At 31.3% G+C, this 18,433-nt stretch overlaps 2 protein-coding genes across 2 annotated transcripts; both read right to left on the reverse strand.

Annotated features, from left to right (window-relative positions):
• Positions 1 to 1,859: 1,859 nt before the first annotated feature.
• On the reverse strand, positions 1,860 to 4,472 carry LOC120090848 (disease resistance protein RGA2-like). The gene has a single exon (XM_039048551.1). The coding sequence runs from the start codon at positions 4,470 to 4,472 to the stop codon at positions 1,860 to 1,862; it is 2,613 nt and encodes an 870-aa protein (XP_038904479.1).
• Positions 4,473 to 13,241: 8,769 nt separating this feature from the next.
• LOC120089700 (pentatricopeptide repeat-containing protein At1g08070, chloroplastic-like) lies at positions 13,242 to 15,137 on the reverse strand. Its single transcript, XM_039047065.1, has one exon. The coding sequence runs from the start codon at positions 15,093 to 15,095 to the stop codon at positions 13,290 to 13,292; it is 1,806 nt and encodes a 601-aa protein (XP_038902993.1). The 5' UTR covers positions 15,096 to 15,137; the 3' UTR covers positions 13,242 to 13,289.
• Between the last annotated feature and the right edge of the window lie 3,296 nt (positions 15,138 to 18,433).

An 18,433-nucleotide genomic window follows, 5' to 3' on the forward strand; every position in this document is an offset into this window, starting at 1 on the left:
AATCTACAAATGTTTATATAGATTTTGGCAAGTATGATGTGGCACACTTGGACACTAAGCATGAGTTGTTGTATGACACATGATCGGCACATGATTAACACATGATGTGGCACACTTGGACACTAAGCATGAGTTGTTGTATGACACATGATCGGCACATGATTAACACATGAGGTAATGAAAAAGTGATATTTGTTATTTGGATACTAAGCATGAATATCTAATTTATACATATTTTATGATATATGTTGTAACGACCCAACTTCTAGGACTGAAATTGGACCGTTATTACATGCATGCATAATCTCAAACGACTCTTTAAAAATTATGACTAAAACCAAAAGAATTTCATAAAATAAATTACTTTTACAAGAATTCAAATAACTAGAAATCTTTGATCGGGGTTCCCCTAAAACGTAAAAGTCAATTAAGAAACATAATTTAAAACTCCAAATATTTGACTGTTAACGACTGTAACATGAGAAATATGAAAGATATGTGCGGACGCTTCTGTCTAGTCCCAATGACATGGTTACAGATTCTCCTTGTCATTCGTTGGTCTGTCCTTACTCTTGCTTGAAAAATATATCATAAGAAAGGGTGAGTATAAAAATACTCAGTAAGTGACCCACTACTGGGTCCACTAGGTGAACATGTTAGCCTTCTTATCAAGACAAAGGTGTGCATCCCAACATATGCATAGACATAGGCATAGGCATAGGCATAAGGGACGAACCCGAAAGCACGCTTTCATAGGAAGTGACTCCGAAGAGACACAATAACATAACGTAGGTGGCGATCCTATAAGGACGCCGAAACATACCCAGGGGATGAACACAGTCTGATAGGAGTGCTAATAGCCACAATCAATCTACATGCAACATACTTCATCCAAGTTCACATCAAGCCATAAAATAATATAATAATCATAGTAACATATCTCACGAGTTTTCAAAAGAGTCTCAATAGTTCATCCATCAATCAAACATAACAAAACCTTCACATAATATCATATTTTCCCCTAACATAAACACAAGTTTCCAGTACACCCTCAACAATCCAACCATAGCATGTTATAGCAATTCAACCCATTAAAATAGAATCATGCTTTCAGTGCAAACACAATCTTAACGCCAACTTGGGTTCGAGGGCGAACCGGTAGTAAATCACTTACCTCGAAAATCTAGAATAAAAAACTTAATCTCCCTTTTAGCTTTGAGAAACCTTGAGTCAAACACTACTATCTGAACCAAAAATCAATTTGAACTTTTAGGCTTAATTCCATATATAAAATTATCTTAAAATTTCCCAAATCATTTACCTAATACGTAGTATGACCCAAATTACTCAAACAATAAACTCAACCATTTAATTCCAAAACCCTAATAAATCCAACAAATCCAACATCTCAAAACTCCTACCACTAAATAGAATAGAATTATCTTATTATAATAATCCAATTACTCAATTCCAAATAAGATTCAAATAAAATCCAACACTTTCAAATCCTTCCATTAATTTAAAACAAACCCCTAGTTCCTTAACATACTAATTTACAATTGAATTATTTAAATATAATAACTCAATTTCATCTCAATCTTTACATAATTATTCAAGAAAATTCAATAAAATTTTCCTCAAAATTTGAGTTGTTACATTATATGTAATAGAAGTATGATTTTAAAAAATAATTATAGAAAAAAATAAACCATAATCCAAAGAAATTACAATGAACATAGTTGGATAACTCAAAGGACCCGATACAAATCGACATTTCTATAAAGTGAGACTTCAGTTTATCGGTGGACAAGGAGATTTTAAGTTTGGACTGAATCACTTAGGCATGTAAGCTTCATAAATTAACAATAATATTTCATCTTCTCACTCGCACCACCACCGATTACAAAATTCCGATGTTCGAAGCAGTAACCCGGCGCCGTCATTTCAAATCTTACAGCTCCATAAATTATGATCCTTTCAACTGCATTGAGCGATACAAACATCCCTCCCATTCTTATGGGGCAATTGATGATCTGCAAGCTTCTCAAAGTTTCGGCTGATCCTTCAAGCCATCGGGGTAATTCCTCCACTTTTGGAAGCTCTTTGATTGTGAATCTTTGAAGCCTGAATTCGACTGCCTCTAAGGTCAATGTAAGTTGCTTGCAACTCCAAATCATCAAATTTTGTAGTGATTTTAGAAATCTCATCTCGTTTGGCAACAATTTCAAAGTATTGCAATCATAAATCATTAGGGTTTCAAGGCCTGCAAGGCAATCTGGCTGTTCGAATAGATTTTGTAGGTTATGGCACCCTCCAATGGCAAGAAAACGCAGAGAACTCATGGTTCCAACTCCGTTTTTGTGCAAATGAAGCTTGTTTGTTGTTACCCACAAGTATCTTAGGCTGATCAAATTCCTTATATCCTTGGGCAATCCTTCAAGTGAGGAACAGGATTCAAGAATTAAGGTTTGCAAACTTAGTAGATCGCAGATTGCATTCGGTAGCTGCTTGATTTTCTGATTTCCATGCAAGTCGAGGTATCTCAGGTTCTTAAGTGTTCCTATAGAATTTGGAATTTCCTGTAGGTTCGCATTGCCTAAATACAACAGTCTTAAACATTTGAACTTCGAAATGCACTTTTCAGGTAGGGATGCATTAGGTAGCACCATATTTCTTACTTGGAAGGCTATGGATCTTATTTCAGTGAATGGTTTGGGAGGTTTGGTGCCTTCTGAGCCCTCAGATTGTTCTTGTGTGAGTACGTGTGCAAGTTTTATGATGAGAGGGTGCACTTTAACCCAGTAGCCAAGGCCATGTTCTTCAATTTCTTGAATGAAGCATCTTGACCATAGCTCCATGAAGTACTTCTCGCCTATATTTTCCATAGATAAGTTAATCTCTTCAGGTGAATGGAGGAGCCCATGTGCCATCCATAACTGAATCATATCATTTGATGATAATATGCGATCGTTTGGTAATTGAGAACAAAGCAGAAAACAAGGCTTCAGTTGTGAGGGCATTTGATTATAGCATAATCTGAGTATGGGTAAAATACTGTCATCCTTTTCCTGTAGTGACCTCAACTTGTTTTCGACATTTTGCCACTCAGCTATTCTAGTTTTTGAAGATAGCAAGTTTCCCAGGCATTTTATTGCCAAAGGAACTCCCTTACATTTCTGCACAATTTGCTTAGCTATTTCAGTTATCTCTGTTTTTTCTGCTTCTTGTCCATCTTTGAAAGCATAATGTTTGAATAATAAAATTGAATTTTCCTCTGACAGCCTCTCAAGTGTGTAAATTGTCTGATATGTCATGACATCTTGTTCATTCTGAGGGATAGATGGATGGAACCTCAGGTCATAGCTAAATCTTATAGGTCCCGTATCATGTGGACCTGGAACTGCCTGATTCTGAGCATCTACTGCTATCGAACTGTTGCCTACAGATTCTCCATCATTGGCCACCAGTTTCTGCTTTGATTGTTTCTCCGTCATTGGCCACCTGTAGACCCTTTCTAGTTTTAGAGCTTTTGCAATTTCCTCGCTTTGTGTGGTCACTATGATTTTGCTGTCATGATTCCCCATCTCCAATATATTTTTCAATATGTCACAATCACCCAAGTTGGTGATTGAAAGGTCTTGAAAGATGAGCAAGAAAGTTCTCTCCTTCAGAGATCGTCGAACCTTAGAAAGCAATTGTTTCATAGTCAACTCTTCACAAATTTCTTTATTGTCTGCATGATTGTATACCTCTTTCATCAATCTCTGTGTATCAAAGCCTTCTTCCACACAAACCCAGTATCTTGAAGTATACTTTTCAATTACACTTTTATGATTGTACAAGAATTTGGCAAGTGTGCTCTTACCCATACCTGCTTCCCCAACTATGTGGAAGAACCTGTGAGTAGATCCATTGAAATCACTCAGAAGATCTTTATATCTTTGGTTATATTGTTCGGCAAAATCATCATCCCTGGGAGCATCAGTTAAAGGGTAAAGCAATTGCCAACTTGGTTTCATGTGTCTAATTGAAATTTCAGTTGCACTAAGGAAAGGGTGTGTTGTCTCCATACTTAAGGAAGCAATGTGCTTTTCTTTGAGATGAAATTCATACATTCTGGCTGTAATTGCATTGAGTTGGTCGCATAGTTTCTCCATTTTACGAGTCTGTCTCAATTTATTTGCAGAAATTTGAGCAGAGCACGAGAAATGGGCACATACCTGTTTTCTGGTACCCTCTTGTTTGAAGAATTCCCATTTGAATTCATCTATGGAGTCCTCAATTTGGTAAAAGACATTTTGAAGCTCCTTTAGCCAATCATGTAGATATTGATTTTGTTCTTGCTTCTTTTCAGCATCCAAAAGAATGGCTTTAAGGCTCAACATGGTATACTCTATTCTGTTTTGGTAGGTTGGGCAATCTTTTAGCTTAGTCAAGATATTTTCAGCTTGGAGGTAGATGAAATGAGCCATATTAGTTCGGAAAATAACGTTCCTGACAATTTGTTAGAGTTTGGAATGGTAAAAATAGTTGATATATGCAACTACTCCATGGATTCGTTGAATTTTCGTGAAGCAAGATAGCTTCAAAACTCAACTCTTGGGAAAGGTATCTTCTTCCCTTTAATATCCCCTAATCAAGCTCTTCCTTTACTTACGAGAGATGTGATTTATAGCTTGGTATAATATTTTTCTTTGCTAACATGCACATAATTCAACTAACATGAAATTTATACTATTGACTTCGAGATAAGAAGTTTGATTCCCGCACCTACATTTGGCCAATAATAATAATAATTTTCTTTAGAATTTTGTATTTAAGGAGCTTTGCAACTGTTTGCGTTTTATAAACAGTTTATGTAATCTTTAGTTTTGGTTTCTTTATACAACGTTTAGAAGGGTTTTTTTCTTTCCTCTTTGGGGCTGTTTGGGGCATTGAGATGATATAGGATGTGTAAAGTTTGGATGTCTGAAGAGTTCTGATGTCTGGGGTGATCTGATCGGGTGTGAACGATCGAGTATGTTCAAGCATTGAGATGATATACGATATACGGAAGAAAAAAGACGGTGAGATACAAAACACATTCCGAAAATGGGCCCACAAACAATTAAAATCTATGAGATAGGATAATGGGACTCTAAACACTGAAATGATATAGGATGTGGAGATATATCATCTCATGTTGGACCCTGAGATAGCCCTTTTATATTCTTCTATCTCAATGGAAACTTAGCCTTTCATTAAAAAATATGTAAACTGAGCATATTCTCCACCTCTCTTCAATGAACAAACAAATTCTATTCCTGCTTTGTTCTAGACAATCTTGATATATTTTACTTCATTTGTAGATCTAATTCAGAACTCAAGTACCAGGGAAATGTATATTCTTTTCCCTCACAATAGTTTGTTATCGTGATTGATAGGTTTTGAGAGTTGGATAAAATTAGTAAAAACATGACATTTGAGAACTATTTAGATAAATAGTGATAAATTTTGGTCGTTTGTTAAAATTGTTCAGTTGAGAATACGAATTCTCTCTCCTCAACGCAAAAAAATTGAACAAATCAAATATAGGGTTAATTGGAATAATAGGGTAGTTTCGAAAATAATTTAGGAAAAATGGTACTTTCGAAAGAAATTAGGGAAAGGGGCAAGATTTTATTTGTCTTTATTATTAGAAGGCGTCTCTGAAGAGATGCATTCATCTCAGAATTTGTGCCTCGTTTAACAAAACTAACGGGAGTACAACGGGTGTCTAAATTTGTTAACGGGTTAGGTTTTATTTACATATAAATTGATACCTTGGGGTGGGGTGGTGGCATTTTCCTCACACCACTCATGTTTCAATTCCTACTCCATACGTTTTCTTTTTCCTTTTTTCTTCCATTTTTCTTGTTCTCAACATTTCAATATTATAATTATTACATCATTTTATTTTTTAATATATATATTTTAATTTTTTTTTATTTAATTTTATACTAATTCAATTGCAATTCACATGGCGAGATAGTTAGATTATAATTTAAATATTAAGATAATTATTATTTATTTTTTTTTCTTTGCAAAAACTATTATTTTTTAGTTTTTTTTTTAATTTTTTATGAAAATATTATCTTAAATAGTAAAGTGATATAAAATTAGTATGTATCCTAAATATTAATAATTTTATCACTTTGCTATAAAAGATATCTAGTTAAGTAAATTACAATTAAATTATAATTTACTTAGCTAGATAGTTAAATTATAAATTAAATACTAAAATAATAATTGTTGAAGGTGAAATTTTGGATCAATTAAAAATTATCACGTCATTTATCAAATTAATGATGAAATTACAAAAGATTGAATTTGGGACTACTTAAAATCTGACATATGTCCCAAATTGAAATTGAAAACATAAATTGGCAGGTTTTGATGTTGTCATTTGTTTTCATCATGACTATTGGATTGGATGAAATTAATTGGTCCAATTTGATATTATAACTTGGGCTAAGATCTTATCAATAGAAAAGTTCTCTTAATTTGTGCGATTAGAAATTTTACTCAGAGAGTTTTCCTAAAAATGATTGAAATTCGATTTTCTTTCTGGACTCCAAACTCAAGAATATCCACACAGTCCGTTTTCATACATCAAGTGTATGCATTCAATCGAGAGAGAATCAGATGATCAAATATTAGAGATCGAATCACATCCACATCAAGTCGTCAATATCAACACAAACACAAGTCCAACCTCACGAAACAAGTTTCTCCAACCTTATGTGAAAACTATTTTCCAAAAAGATCATCAAGCCTAAAGGTCGATCATCAAGCCCAAACAAATTTCTCCAACCTCATGTGAACACTATTCTCCAAGAAGATCATCAAGCCCAAAGGTCAATCATCAAGCACAAAGGCCGATCAAGAAGCGATCATTCAAGAAGATCATCAAGACCAAAAACCGATCATCCAAGAAGATTAACAAGTCCAAAGGTTGATCATCCAAAAAAATCAACAAGTTCGAAGATCAACAAGCTCAAAGGCCGATAATCCAAGAAAATCAACAAACTCAAAGGTCGATCATCCAAGAAGATCAACTAGCTTAAAGATTAAAGTTTATTTTGAAAGCATCAAAGAATTATGTATTAGAGATTATACTTGCTATACTAAAATTAATACAAAAAAATTAAGTTCAAATTCCACGAAGCAAGTTCATCCGGAAACCTGGTGCGAAGAATAATTATTTATTTGTTATTATCCAAAAAGAACTATTCCTCTTTCATTTTTACTTTTTTTAATAAAAATGTTATAAAAATTAATATAAAATAAAGATTTCTAAAAATTCAGTTATAAAAATAAGATTTCTATACCATTTATTTTGTTAGATAGTTAAATTATAATTTAACTACTAAAATAATAATTATTTTAATAAATATTTCTATTAATTTGACTTTCTTAGGTAGTTGAAGTATAATTTAAATACTAAAACAACAGTTATTTAATTTTTTTTCTTTATAAAATAATATCTCTTTAATTTTTATTTATTTTTTATATATAAAGAAGTTCTAAAAATTTATAATAATTATCTTGAAATTTATAACCCAAAGGTCCAGAGCTATTTTTTATATATAAAGAAGTTCTAAAAATTTATAAGAAGTTCTAAGAAGTTCTAAGAAGTTCTAAGAAGTTCTTCAAATTTATAATTATTGAGATATAAAAAAGTTTGAATCTCAAATAGAAATCTTTATTTTGTTATAATTTTTTTATATTTGAATTTTATACAATCTTTATAAAATTATAACAGTGTTCATTAGAAAAATATCCTTTCCCTTATTAGATTCGGATTCGGCAAATACTTTTTACACCCGAGAGATTCTCTCTTATAGTGGCATTCTCTTCTCCAGGCCTTTCCCCTCTCCCACTGATAGGTAAATTCCTGTCTGGAAAGCAATCAGGTAAGCGAGCGAGTTCGACTTCTAGGAGTTAGAGTCCCTAAGGTTAACAAGCAAGAATAAACGAGAATAATTATAATATTCTTTATATCAAAGTGATATAATTATTTGTATTTAATATTAAAATTTTAAAAACAAGAAAAGGGAAATAAAAAAAGAAGAGAAAAAAAAAAGCTTGGAGTTGGATTTGATGTTGGGTGGTGTGAGAAGAATGTCAATCACCATTCCAAAGTAGAATAAATTGTAGACATATAAACAATTTATATATATAAATAAAATCCACACAATTAAAAATTGACACAAATTCGAAGGTGAATACGTTTCAATAAAAAAAAAAAAAAAACTACACATCTTTCCTAATTTCTTTCAAAAATACTTCTTTTCCTAAATTATTTTTAAAACTACTTTATTGTTCCGATTAACCTAAGCACACCAAATTTCGATTGTTTGGGGTATTTAAGTAATGTTGGTACGGTTTGTATAGATTTTGGTTTGCTGTAACTTTATTTTTGTTATTTAATTCGTAAAAAAATATAAATTAACCTTTTTAAAAAAAAAAAAAAACCCTATAACTAATGATTTTTGGAATATAACTAATATATTTTTTTCTATATTTTGTATTACTTTCAACTTATGTTCCAACTTATTTTAATTTTATATTAGAATTTTATAAAAATATCAATTTATATCATGAACTTTAGTGATTGTATTAGTTTAGACTCTAAATTAATAATTGTATCAATTTAAACTCTAAGATTTTGTAAAATTTGTTTACATCCTACGTTATATTCCATTTGAAAAAATTTTAGCTTGTATGAAACTTACCATTGTATCAATTTTAACCTATAAACATTTATAAACGAATCCATTAACATTTATAAATGAAAATTTAGGTTTTAAATTGGTACAATTATTGGTTCAAAATTTTTATTGATACAACCTTTAAAGTTTATGGTATAAATCGATACATACCCTAGAGCTTTTGAATCATAATTTACTTATATGATTTTGAATAGAACCAAATAGAAATAATTACAAATCATGGATATGGTCTAAATCAATTCAATTACGAAAATTTATAATTTAAATTGATTTAATTATCTCTAAAATTTTAATCGATATAACTCTCAAATTTTAGAAGTGTAAACTGATATTATAAAATAAAAGTCATGACTAATTTGATATTTTATTGTATTTGTAAATTAAAAAAAAAAATCTAAAACATTTTGTTGTAGAAAAAAGTATTATTTAGGTAATTAAATTATAATTTTATAATTATAATCTAAAATATAAAATAAATTATAATTTAAAAAATTTAGGAAAAGTATCAATGTATGCTTGTAAGTTGTATCAATTTAAACCAGAAAATAACAATTATATCAATTTAAACCATGTGAGTATATCAATTTACATCATCCATTATGTTTCATATAGGAAAAACTTTGTGTAAATTTTATAATTATACATTTACGAAAGTTTAGGATTTAAATTGATAGAATTAATGAAACAAAGTTTAAATTGATATAATTATTAGTTCAGAGTTAAAATTAATACAATCACTAAGAGTAAGAGTATGATTCGATATTTATCTAAAATTTTAATATAAAATTAAAATAAGTTATAACATAAGTAAAGAGAAGAAAAACTATTAGTTATATTACAAAAAAAGTCATTAGTTATAGGTTTTTCTTAGAAAAAAAAGTTAAATTTATAAATTTTACGAATTAAATAACAAAAAAAATATTGCAGCAAACCAAAAACCTACACAAAACGTATCAACATTACATAAAATACCCCCAACAATCAAAATTTAGTGTGCACTTATTTAATTTTTTTTCTTTGAGGATAGAGAATTCGTATTCTTAAGGACGGATTCTAACAAATGACAAAAATTTAACTCTATTTATCTAAATAATTTTTAATAAATTGCACGTTTTTGCTATTTTTTTAATTAAAATTACAATATTCATCTCATTTATCCCCATGTTTAATAACTTAACTCTATCAACTTTTACAATTTTTATTATTGAAATATGCACATTTATTGAAAACTATATCTTCCGCTCTCTCTCCCTTCCTTCAATATGTTTCCAATAACTTCATCTTAAAATAAGAGTAATTTTAAAATAAATATTCTATCAAATTAAAAAATCATTCTAAACAAATTTACCAATTTGGATTTTTTATCAAATTAGAAATTTTGATTCAAATTATAATCCACAAATTGGTCAAATTTAAATAGAAAGATAAGCTGATAAATTTTTCAAATTTGATTCAATTTGAATCAAATTGAATTTGGGCATAATCAAATTTTCATCTGAAATCAATTCCATAAAAGTCTATCGTAGAATTTTATTTCATATATAAACCAAATTTTGATAGAACCTAACAACCTTATATGCAATTTGGACCTTCCAAACTTTATCCCAATTTTTCTTAAAAATAGAAGTAAAATCTAAATGGAAGTCATCTAGAGTTAAAAGTCATTAAGAAAATTTGTTATGTTAATGTGCAATCTCAAATCAAATATGAATGAAATTGAACATTTTAAAGGTAAAAAACCAAATCTGAAGAACAAATTTCCTTTATTGATTAAACAATGAAAAATAATGGAAATGACCCAAATAAAACATAGAGGACATGTTTTGGGTTGGAAAGCCTGGGATTTTCTTACTGAAAGCTTAGGACCTTATTGGTAAATGAGTAAAATTTTGTTTTATGTTTCCATATTCATTAAGTTTATCGAATATGTGTTTGGTAAGCAGTTTGAATTCTATTTTTGAAAACTGTTTTCAAGTCCTATAATACAAATGGTGAAAATTCTGAAAACAATTTTTTTTTGTGTTTACAATATATTCAGATTTTGAATTTGACATTTTAAAATGGATAATTATATTTAGAAAAATATATAAAAACATTAATAAATATAGTATTTCATGTTATAAACTCAATTATTTTTGTTAAATTAAAATATATAATATACAATATATTATTTGATAATATAAAATAATAATTAAATAGTTTATATTTAATCTAATATTTAATGAGTAACCATAATTAGTCTCATGGTTTATAAATACATTATAAAACACATTTTGAAAAACTATTAAAATTGGAATTTAACTTTTGAGTCGGCTAACAAACACATATATTTGAATATGAAATACACCTGTGTTTTCATTTAATCTCTTGTTTTTTAAATTTCTGTTTTCAGATTACTCAGCAAACATACCCTAGTTTGTGAGGAGGTGAGGGGCCTCCTGTTAGAGAAGATGGAGGATGGGGGACAATTTTGGAGTATTTGGTGCAAAGGGAAAGGTCCTGTAATGACATGTATTTAGAAAAACAATATTATAATTATTAAATTGGCCTGGGAGACTATTTAGTATTACTTTTCAAACTTTGGAGACTAAAGTCACAGTTTTAAAAGTTGAATATCAAGCTCAGACCTCAAACCTCAAAGATAAAAAATGTATTTTACCTTATATTTATAAATCATAGAACCACTTGTAATTACTCATTAAATATTAACTTGACTATAAAATTGTCAAAAAGGAATTGTGTATATATAATTTGGGAAAGATGTGCAACAAAAATTAAATATACAAAATAGCATCCTTGTCTTGATTGCAGGAGTGGTCATTCAAACTGTAAAAACTGAAACGTTCCTGAAAATCGAATTGGACCGAACTAAAAACTCAGTGAAACCGAAAAATGCGGTTCAATCCGATTTGAAGAAATTTTGAAACCGAATTAATTCAGTTTGGTTTGGTTTCAATTTCGAAAACCGAATTTGAAATCGAACCGAACCGTTTTTAACTAATATATATATATATATATTTAAAAAAAGAGTAAAACCGAATTCAAAATCGAACCATTTTTAATTTAAAGAACAAAACCAAATTTAAAACCGAACCGAACCATTTTTTAATTTAAAAAATATAACATAAATTTTTTTAAAATGTCAAAATCGAATTTGAAACCGAACCGAATCACATATGCAGTTCGATTTGAACCAATAAATCGGTTCGATTCGGTTTGACATATTAAAACATTCGGTTCGATTTGGTTTGACCACCAAACCGAGCTATTTCCACCCCTACTTGATTGACAAGAGTTACCATCCACAGAAGAAAAACCCTCAACCATACATGAGAATCAATCTCATTCAACACCCATTAAAGAAAAAACAAAATTTTCATTCAACACCCATTGAGGAAAACCAATAATTTTGTTTTGGGATCAATAGATATGACGAAAAGATTGAATCTCCATGAAGAAATCAATCGAAGGACATCATCTGAAATCGTCTTTAGCTAAAGATAATTTTTTTCCTGTCTTGACAAAGTAGTCTAATAGCCCCGAGACTATTTGATTCAATGGTCGAAAAAAGATAGACAAAGCAATCATCCTTACCCCCTCTTCAATCGCCCTCAACTCCAAATGCAGAGTATCATAGACCCTGAATATTCCTTTACATTCAACCATCCCGTGGTCTCTCATATAATTTATAATATATTATATTATACATATTTTAATTTACAAAAATTTGGAGGGATTTTTAATTGGTTCCAGAATATGAAAAATGAGAAAAAAGAATGTCTAATCACGTAAAAGTATATATATTAAACAATTATAGTGAGATATATCAGTCAACCAATGATCAAAACAATTTAAAAACGAGTTAGAAATCAATTTCAAGCTTCAAGGACTTAGAAATCAAATTCAAACATTGAGGATCAAACATAGGTGTTTACAAATCTCAAAGACCAAATACAAATTAAATCTAAATTTTGAAAATTCAAGATCAAATAAAAATTAAATTCAAATTTCAAAAGTCAAAAAGTATATTTTATACTAAAAAATTATATGGAGAGATAAAGTGGAGAAGCAAAAGGAACAATTCAGTAAAAAAATAGCTAGCAAAATAAGTTTACAATCTACTTTGGGATAATGGACTCACAAACCTATTGGTCAAAAGCATATGTCATAACTAGTTGAATTTGACTCAAGTTGTAATTTTGGATTTTAGTTGGAAGGGAAAACATATATAAGACTTAAAATAAAGCCCAAATCTTCTTCTTTCTTTCTTTTTTTCATTTTTTTAATAAGAAACAGTAAGACCAAGTCAAGTGACAAAGAAAGTTTTGAGTGTGTTTAGTTAATTTTTCAAATGTTTAATTTTGAAAATAAGTATTTTCCCCCCCTTAAAAATGTCGTTTTGGAAAAATTGGAGTGTTTGACAATCACTCATGATAGTTTTTGAAATACCTTCAAAGTGTATTTTAAACTCTTTTCTTCAAAACGGGGTTTAAATTAATTTTTTTTTTAAAAAAAAACATTTTTTTATTTAATCTATCAGGAAAATGTACTATATTCTACAATCCCATAGCTCTTTAAATGAGTACCAATTCCTTCCAATACAGAGTATATAACTTTGCTTTTTGGATGTGACTTATCACCCTTACGAAACTCATGAACACCACCATCAACTTCAATCAAACTACATCCAGGACTCTTTCTCATCTTCTTGCTTTTCATTGTCTTTCTTAATTTCAGTGCATCTCTCCATCTCTGAACAGAAGAATATAGATTCGTCATAAGAATGTAAGTACCATTTTCATTGGGATCTAAATCCGTCAATTTTTGCATCACACTTTCGCCGATATCGACATTTCCATAAATCTTACACGCCCCTAATAGCGCTCCCCAAGCAATGGCATCAGGCCTGATTTCCATTTTGTGGACAATCTCTTCTGCTTCCTTCACTAACCCTGCACGACCAAGAAGGTCAATCATGCAGCCATAATGCTCCGTTTGAGGTCTAAGCTTATATGTATTTGACATCTCAAAAAAGTACTTCTTCCCTTCAGCAACCAATCCGCCATGGCTACAAGCCATAAGAAGACCTAAAAATGTTACTTCGTTTGGCTCGATACCGACTCCTATCATCTCGGAGAAGACTTGGAATGCCCAGTTTGCTTCACCATGTAAGGCTAACCCAACAATCATGGCAGTGTATGAATATACATCCCTCCTTTTCATGCTCTCAAACACGCTAAAAGATTCGTCTATTCTTCCACATTTTGCATACATATCAAGAAGCGCATTCCCTACAAATTTATCAGCTAAAATATGATTTCTACGTATGTATGCATGAACCCACTTACCCAGCTCAAGAACTCCAAGGTTTGCGCAAGAATTCAGAACCCCAACTAAGGTTACCTCATCTGGCTTGGGCCCTTTGTTTTGCATCATACGAAACGTATCCAGAGCTTCCCTGTACCGTCCTTGGTAAGCCAATCCCGAAATCATGGCATTCCAGGTAACCACATTTCTCACAGGCATTTCGTCGAACACTTTGTTAGCAGAGATCAAATCATCACATTTCAAGTACATATCTATCAAGGCATTACCAACAAATACATCTGCATTCATGTCAATGTAATGGCGGATATAGGAATGTACCTTTCGACCCAAATTCAGGTCTCCCAAGTTGGAGCAAGCAGAGAGGACAACCACCAAAGTCCGCCCATCGGCCCTTAGCTTCAAATCACACATTTCCACAAAAGCTCCAACCGCTCTCCTGTATAGCCCAGCCTTCGTAAACCCTTGAATCAGCGTGGTCCAAGACACCAAGTCTCGGTGAGGACATTCGTCGAACATCTTCTGGACATCGTCAATAAAGCCACAGACGGAATACAATCTCATCAGCGTGTTACTCACATACACATTGAATCCCACCATTCCAGTCTTGATTGAACGCGCGTGAATCTGTTGACCTTCTCTAATCCCCTGAATCCGAGCCAATGCCTTGAGAACATGCGGCAATGTGAACCCATCTGGTTCGAGGCCGATGAGAAGCATTTCCTTCAAGAATTCCATGGCCGCGAGATTGGTGGAGTTGGCAGAAATGCTGCGGATGATAGCGTTGCAGAGATTGAGGCGGAATTGAGCATCGGGGGAGTGCGTGAGAAGGATGGAGCGAATGTAGAAGAGGTCCGAGAAGGAGGAAGAGAGAGAGATGAGTTTGGGAAAGAGGAATTTGTTGGGGAGAGAGAGAGAGGGTATTTTAATGGCGACGCCATGGATTTGTTTGAGGTGAGTTATCGATTTGCAGGAATGGAGGCTGTGAGGAAGAAGATGGAGTTCTTGAGAATTCATACACGGATATGGTATGGCTCATGTAATGTAATGAGATGCGAATGGTTCCTATTATTATTTAATGCCAAATAAGTTTTTTTTAACTTTAAAAGAAAATTTTCCTAAAAATAACTTTAAAAGAAAATTAAAAACAAAAAATAAAAATAGTTGTGTACTAATAAAATATAGTAATAAAATAAACAAGTATTCAAATAAATTAAACATAATATATAAATAAACAAAATAAAACAAGTTAGCAAAATATAAAATAAGAGAATTCTCTAAATTCTTCACTTTCTCCAATTTTCATAGAATTTATCCAATGTGTGTGTTTCAAAACCCACAAAATGTCACTATTTGACAAATACGAGATGAATTACATGGACATTAAGAATGATTATTTACAAGACATGTGACTATAAATATGGAGTGAAGAGGGAGTGAAATTTGGTTTTTTTACACTAACAATGGGTATCTATTTCACACATAATTTGTAATATTTGTAATAGAAATAACGAGCCTCTAAATTTTGAATGTTATGTGAAATATTCAATTAAATTATGGTAATAAAATAGTTAGTTGGGTCATAAATTCAAACATATTTCAACTAGTAAAGATATATATATGATCGATAAATGTATTGTACTTTTTCTTAGACAGAGATACATCAACCAGAAAAGGCACCATGCCAAACCACAACTCACTCCCTCTCAGAAATAAAGGATAGAATAGAAGCTGAAAAGTCATATTTCTAGACCAAAAAATACCTAGGAGAGGAAGCCAAAGATGCAAGATTATGAGTAGTTTTATTCTCTTTTCTAGAGATCTAATAAAGATTACAGATATTTACAAACTTAGCAAGGTTAAGACCCTTACTCACAAAAATATTAACTTCAGACAAATCAAAGTTCTGAAGCTTCAACAATCGAACCACCTCAACAGAATTAGATTCAACCACCACCGAAGGATTTTTCTCCATGTTAATGTCTTACAACTTCAATCAAGCCATCCACCACAGCGTTCGCCTCCAACCGTTTGACCTCCCAGTTATGATTAATATGTTTGCATCCTCCAAAATTGGCAATCTAAAATGATCATGCAAAATCCAGCCCAGACCGCTACAACGCTTGGAGTCCAACCAAGTCGCATCAACATTAAGTTTCCAAAGACCTTCCTCAAGAGCCTTCTAACCACCCCCTCCCTGGTAATGTTTGTAAGAATTGGGGCAGAAAGCGAAGGGGAGTGGGTGAGAGACCTTCCAGAGAAGGCTTTGAAGGAAGCTTCAATTGTCAAGATAATGTCTCTTTCATTCGACGACCCTTGGTTGAAACGAATAGCATTCCTTTGATTCTAGATACACCAAAGTAAAGTGAGAATTTGATGTTAGATATATTTAAATAATAATATGTTTAATTAAAGTATGAGCTATGTATGTGGATTAATAATTTATCACATTGGATTATTTTATTAGATTGGGCCTTATTATGCGATCTAATTAATTAAGGCCCTAGATTCCTAATTGAGTATGGACTTAATGGGTAGAAGCCCATTCCTGGTTAATAAGGGTTTAATGGGAACCCTAATTGAACTAGTATATAAAGAGATCTTAGGCTATGGTCCCCAACATACCAAAGTAATAAGCACTCAATCTTTCTTGAATCCCATCCAGAGAGAGATCCCACTTAGGGCATTTGGAGCTTTAGTTGAGGAAGATAATAGCCGCCACTTTAGAGTCATCATAAATCTTTCAATGGAATCTGGTATGTATATATTCTCGACAATTTGACATGAATGATTCTAGGGTTTATCTATTCAATATAGATATAGAGTATTTATGCTAACAAGTGGTATCAGAGCCTGACTTTCATGTTGGATTGTTGGTTTAAATTTATTTTTCATTGGTTTTTTTTATATAATTGTGGTTTCAGTAAAGAACTTATAGAATCTTTAATTCTTTAAATCTTGGTTTCATCGGCGGGATAAAGTATTTTTGGTTTAAAGAATTCAAAGATTTAAAGTAATTTTGGTTTTGTCGGCTGTGCGTGCGTGGGTTTCACAACAATTGTTGCCTGCCTGAAAGTTTTTTTTTTTTTTAATTAAATTGTTCTTGCCGATTTCAGAAATCCAAGTGATTTCTTGTTTCCTCACTACAACTCAATGTTATAACTATTTTGCTTTCAGTATGGTTTTGGTGACTACTACTTGATCTGAAGCTAAAATTATGAATTTGCGTTTAATAATTAGTTTGATTTATTGCATCTACTTGCAATTTAATGGGTATCTGATAGTCATTTGTAGATCTAATTTAAATTAGCATATTGATGATTTAAGGTTAAATTTGATCAATCATGTTGTGGATTCAAGATTAATTGATCATGTTATGGATTAAGTTTAAATATGATTGATAATATTTGACGATATTCACATGTTTGTATTACTTTAGTTATATTATGTGTATGCAATTATTAAGTGAATATTAGTAAAGACTATTTGGTGTCTTCCTCTTTTATTTTTGTACAATAATATTATTATATTATTGTGTCTTATATTTTAGATTGAATTGGTCAAAATAATATGTTACCAAAGTAGTCTTTATTATCTAGATTAATTTAATTCTAAAATATAAGATGTACATATTCATAAATTTATGCGGAAAGGAAGATAATTATTTGGTCAAATTGTGGGTTTGCATGTGGCAATAGTATGTGAAAATTATAAGGATTGCTCATGTGAAAAATAGTCGGTCCAAAGAAAGGCTATTTTTTGACCGAGTTAATTGTTAGTACTTTGATCATTACGTTGAGAGTACCATTTATAGTTAGTGTTTTTGTCCAAAGACTGGACAACAATGTTGTGTTAGTATCTTGTTAAAAGGGCCCACCACATATGTGAAATTATTTTGTTATATTTTAATTGTGAGCATATGTTTTGTTGTTTATTGTTTCAGTTGGTCTTACTCAAATATCTGAAAATCTGAGTTTAATCTCTAAGTTGAATGGATCGAACTTCAAGATTTGGAAGGAAAGCTTAGAGATACTTCTCGGGTGTATGGATTTGGACCTTGCATTAAGGACCAATAAACCTACTTCTACTGAGGAACAACCAAATACGACTAATATAGAGAAGTGGAAACGGTCAAATTGCATGTGTCTGATGATCATTAGGCACTCCATTCTGGAGTCTTTTCGGGGTTCTATCACAGAAAGTGAAAATGCCAATAAGTTTCTTGCTCAAATTGAGAAATATTTTGCTAAAAATGAAAAAGGGGAAGCAAGTAGTCTTTTGACTTCTTTAACTTCTATGAGGTATAAGGGCTATGGAAACATAAGGGAGCACATTATGGAAATGTCCAATCTCAA

The sequence above is a fragment of the Benincasa hispida genome, chromosome 11 (genome assembly GCF_009727055.1).
Source record: "Benincasa hispida cultivar B227 chromosome 11, ASM972705v1, whole genome shotgun sequence".
NCBI classification, from domain to species: domain Eukaryota; kingdom Viridiplantae; phylum Streptophyta; class Magnoliopsida; order Cucurbitales; family Cucurbitaceae; genus Benincasa; species Benincasa hispida.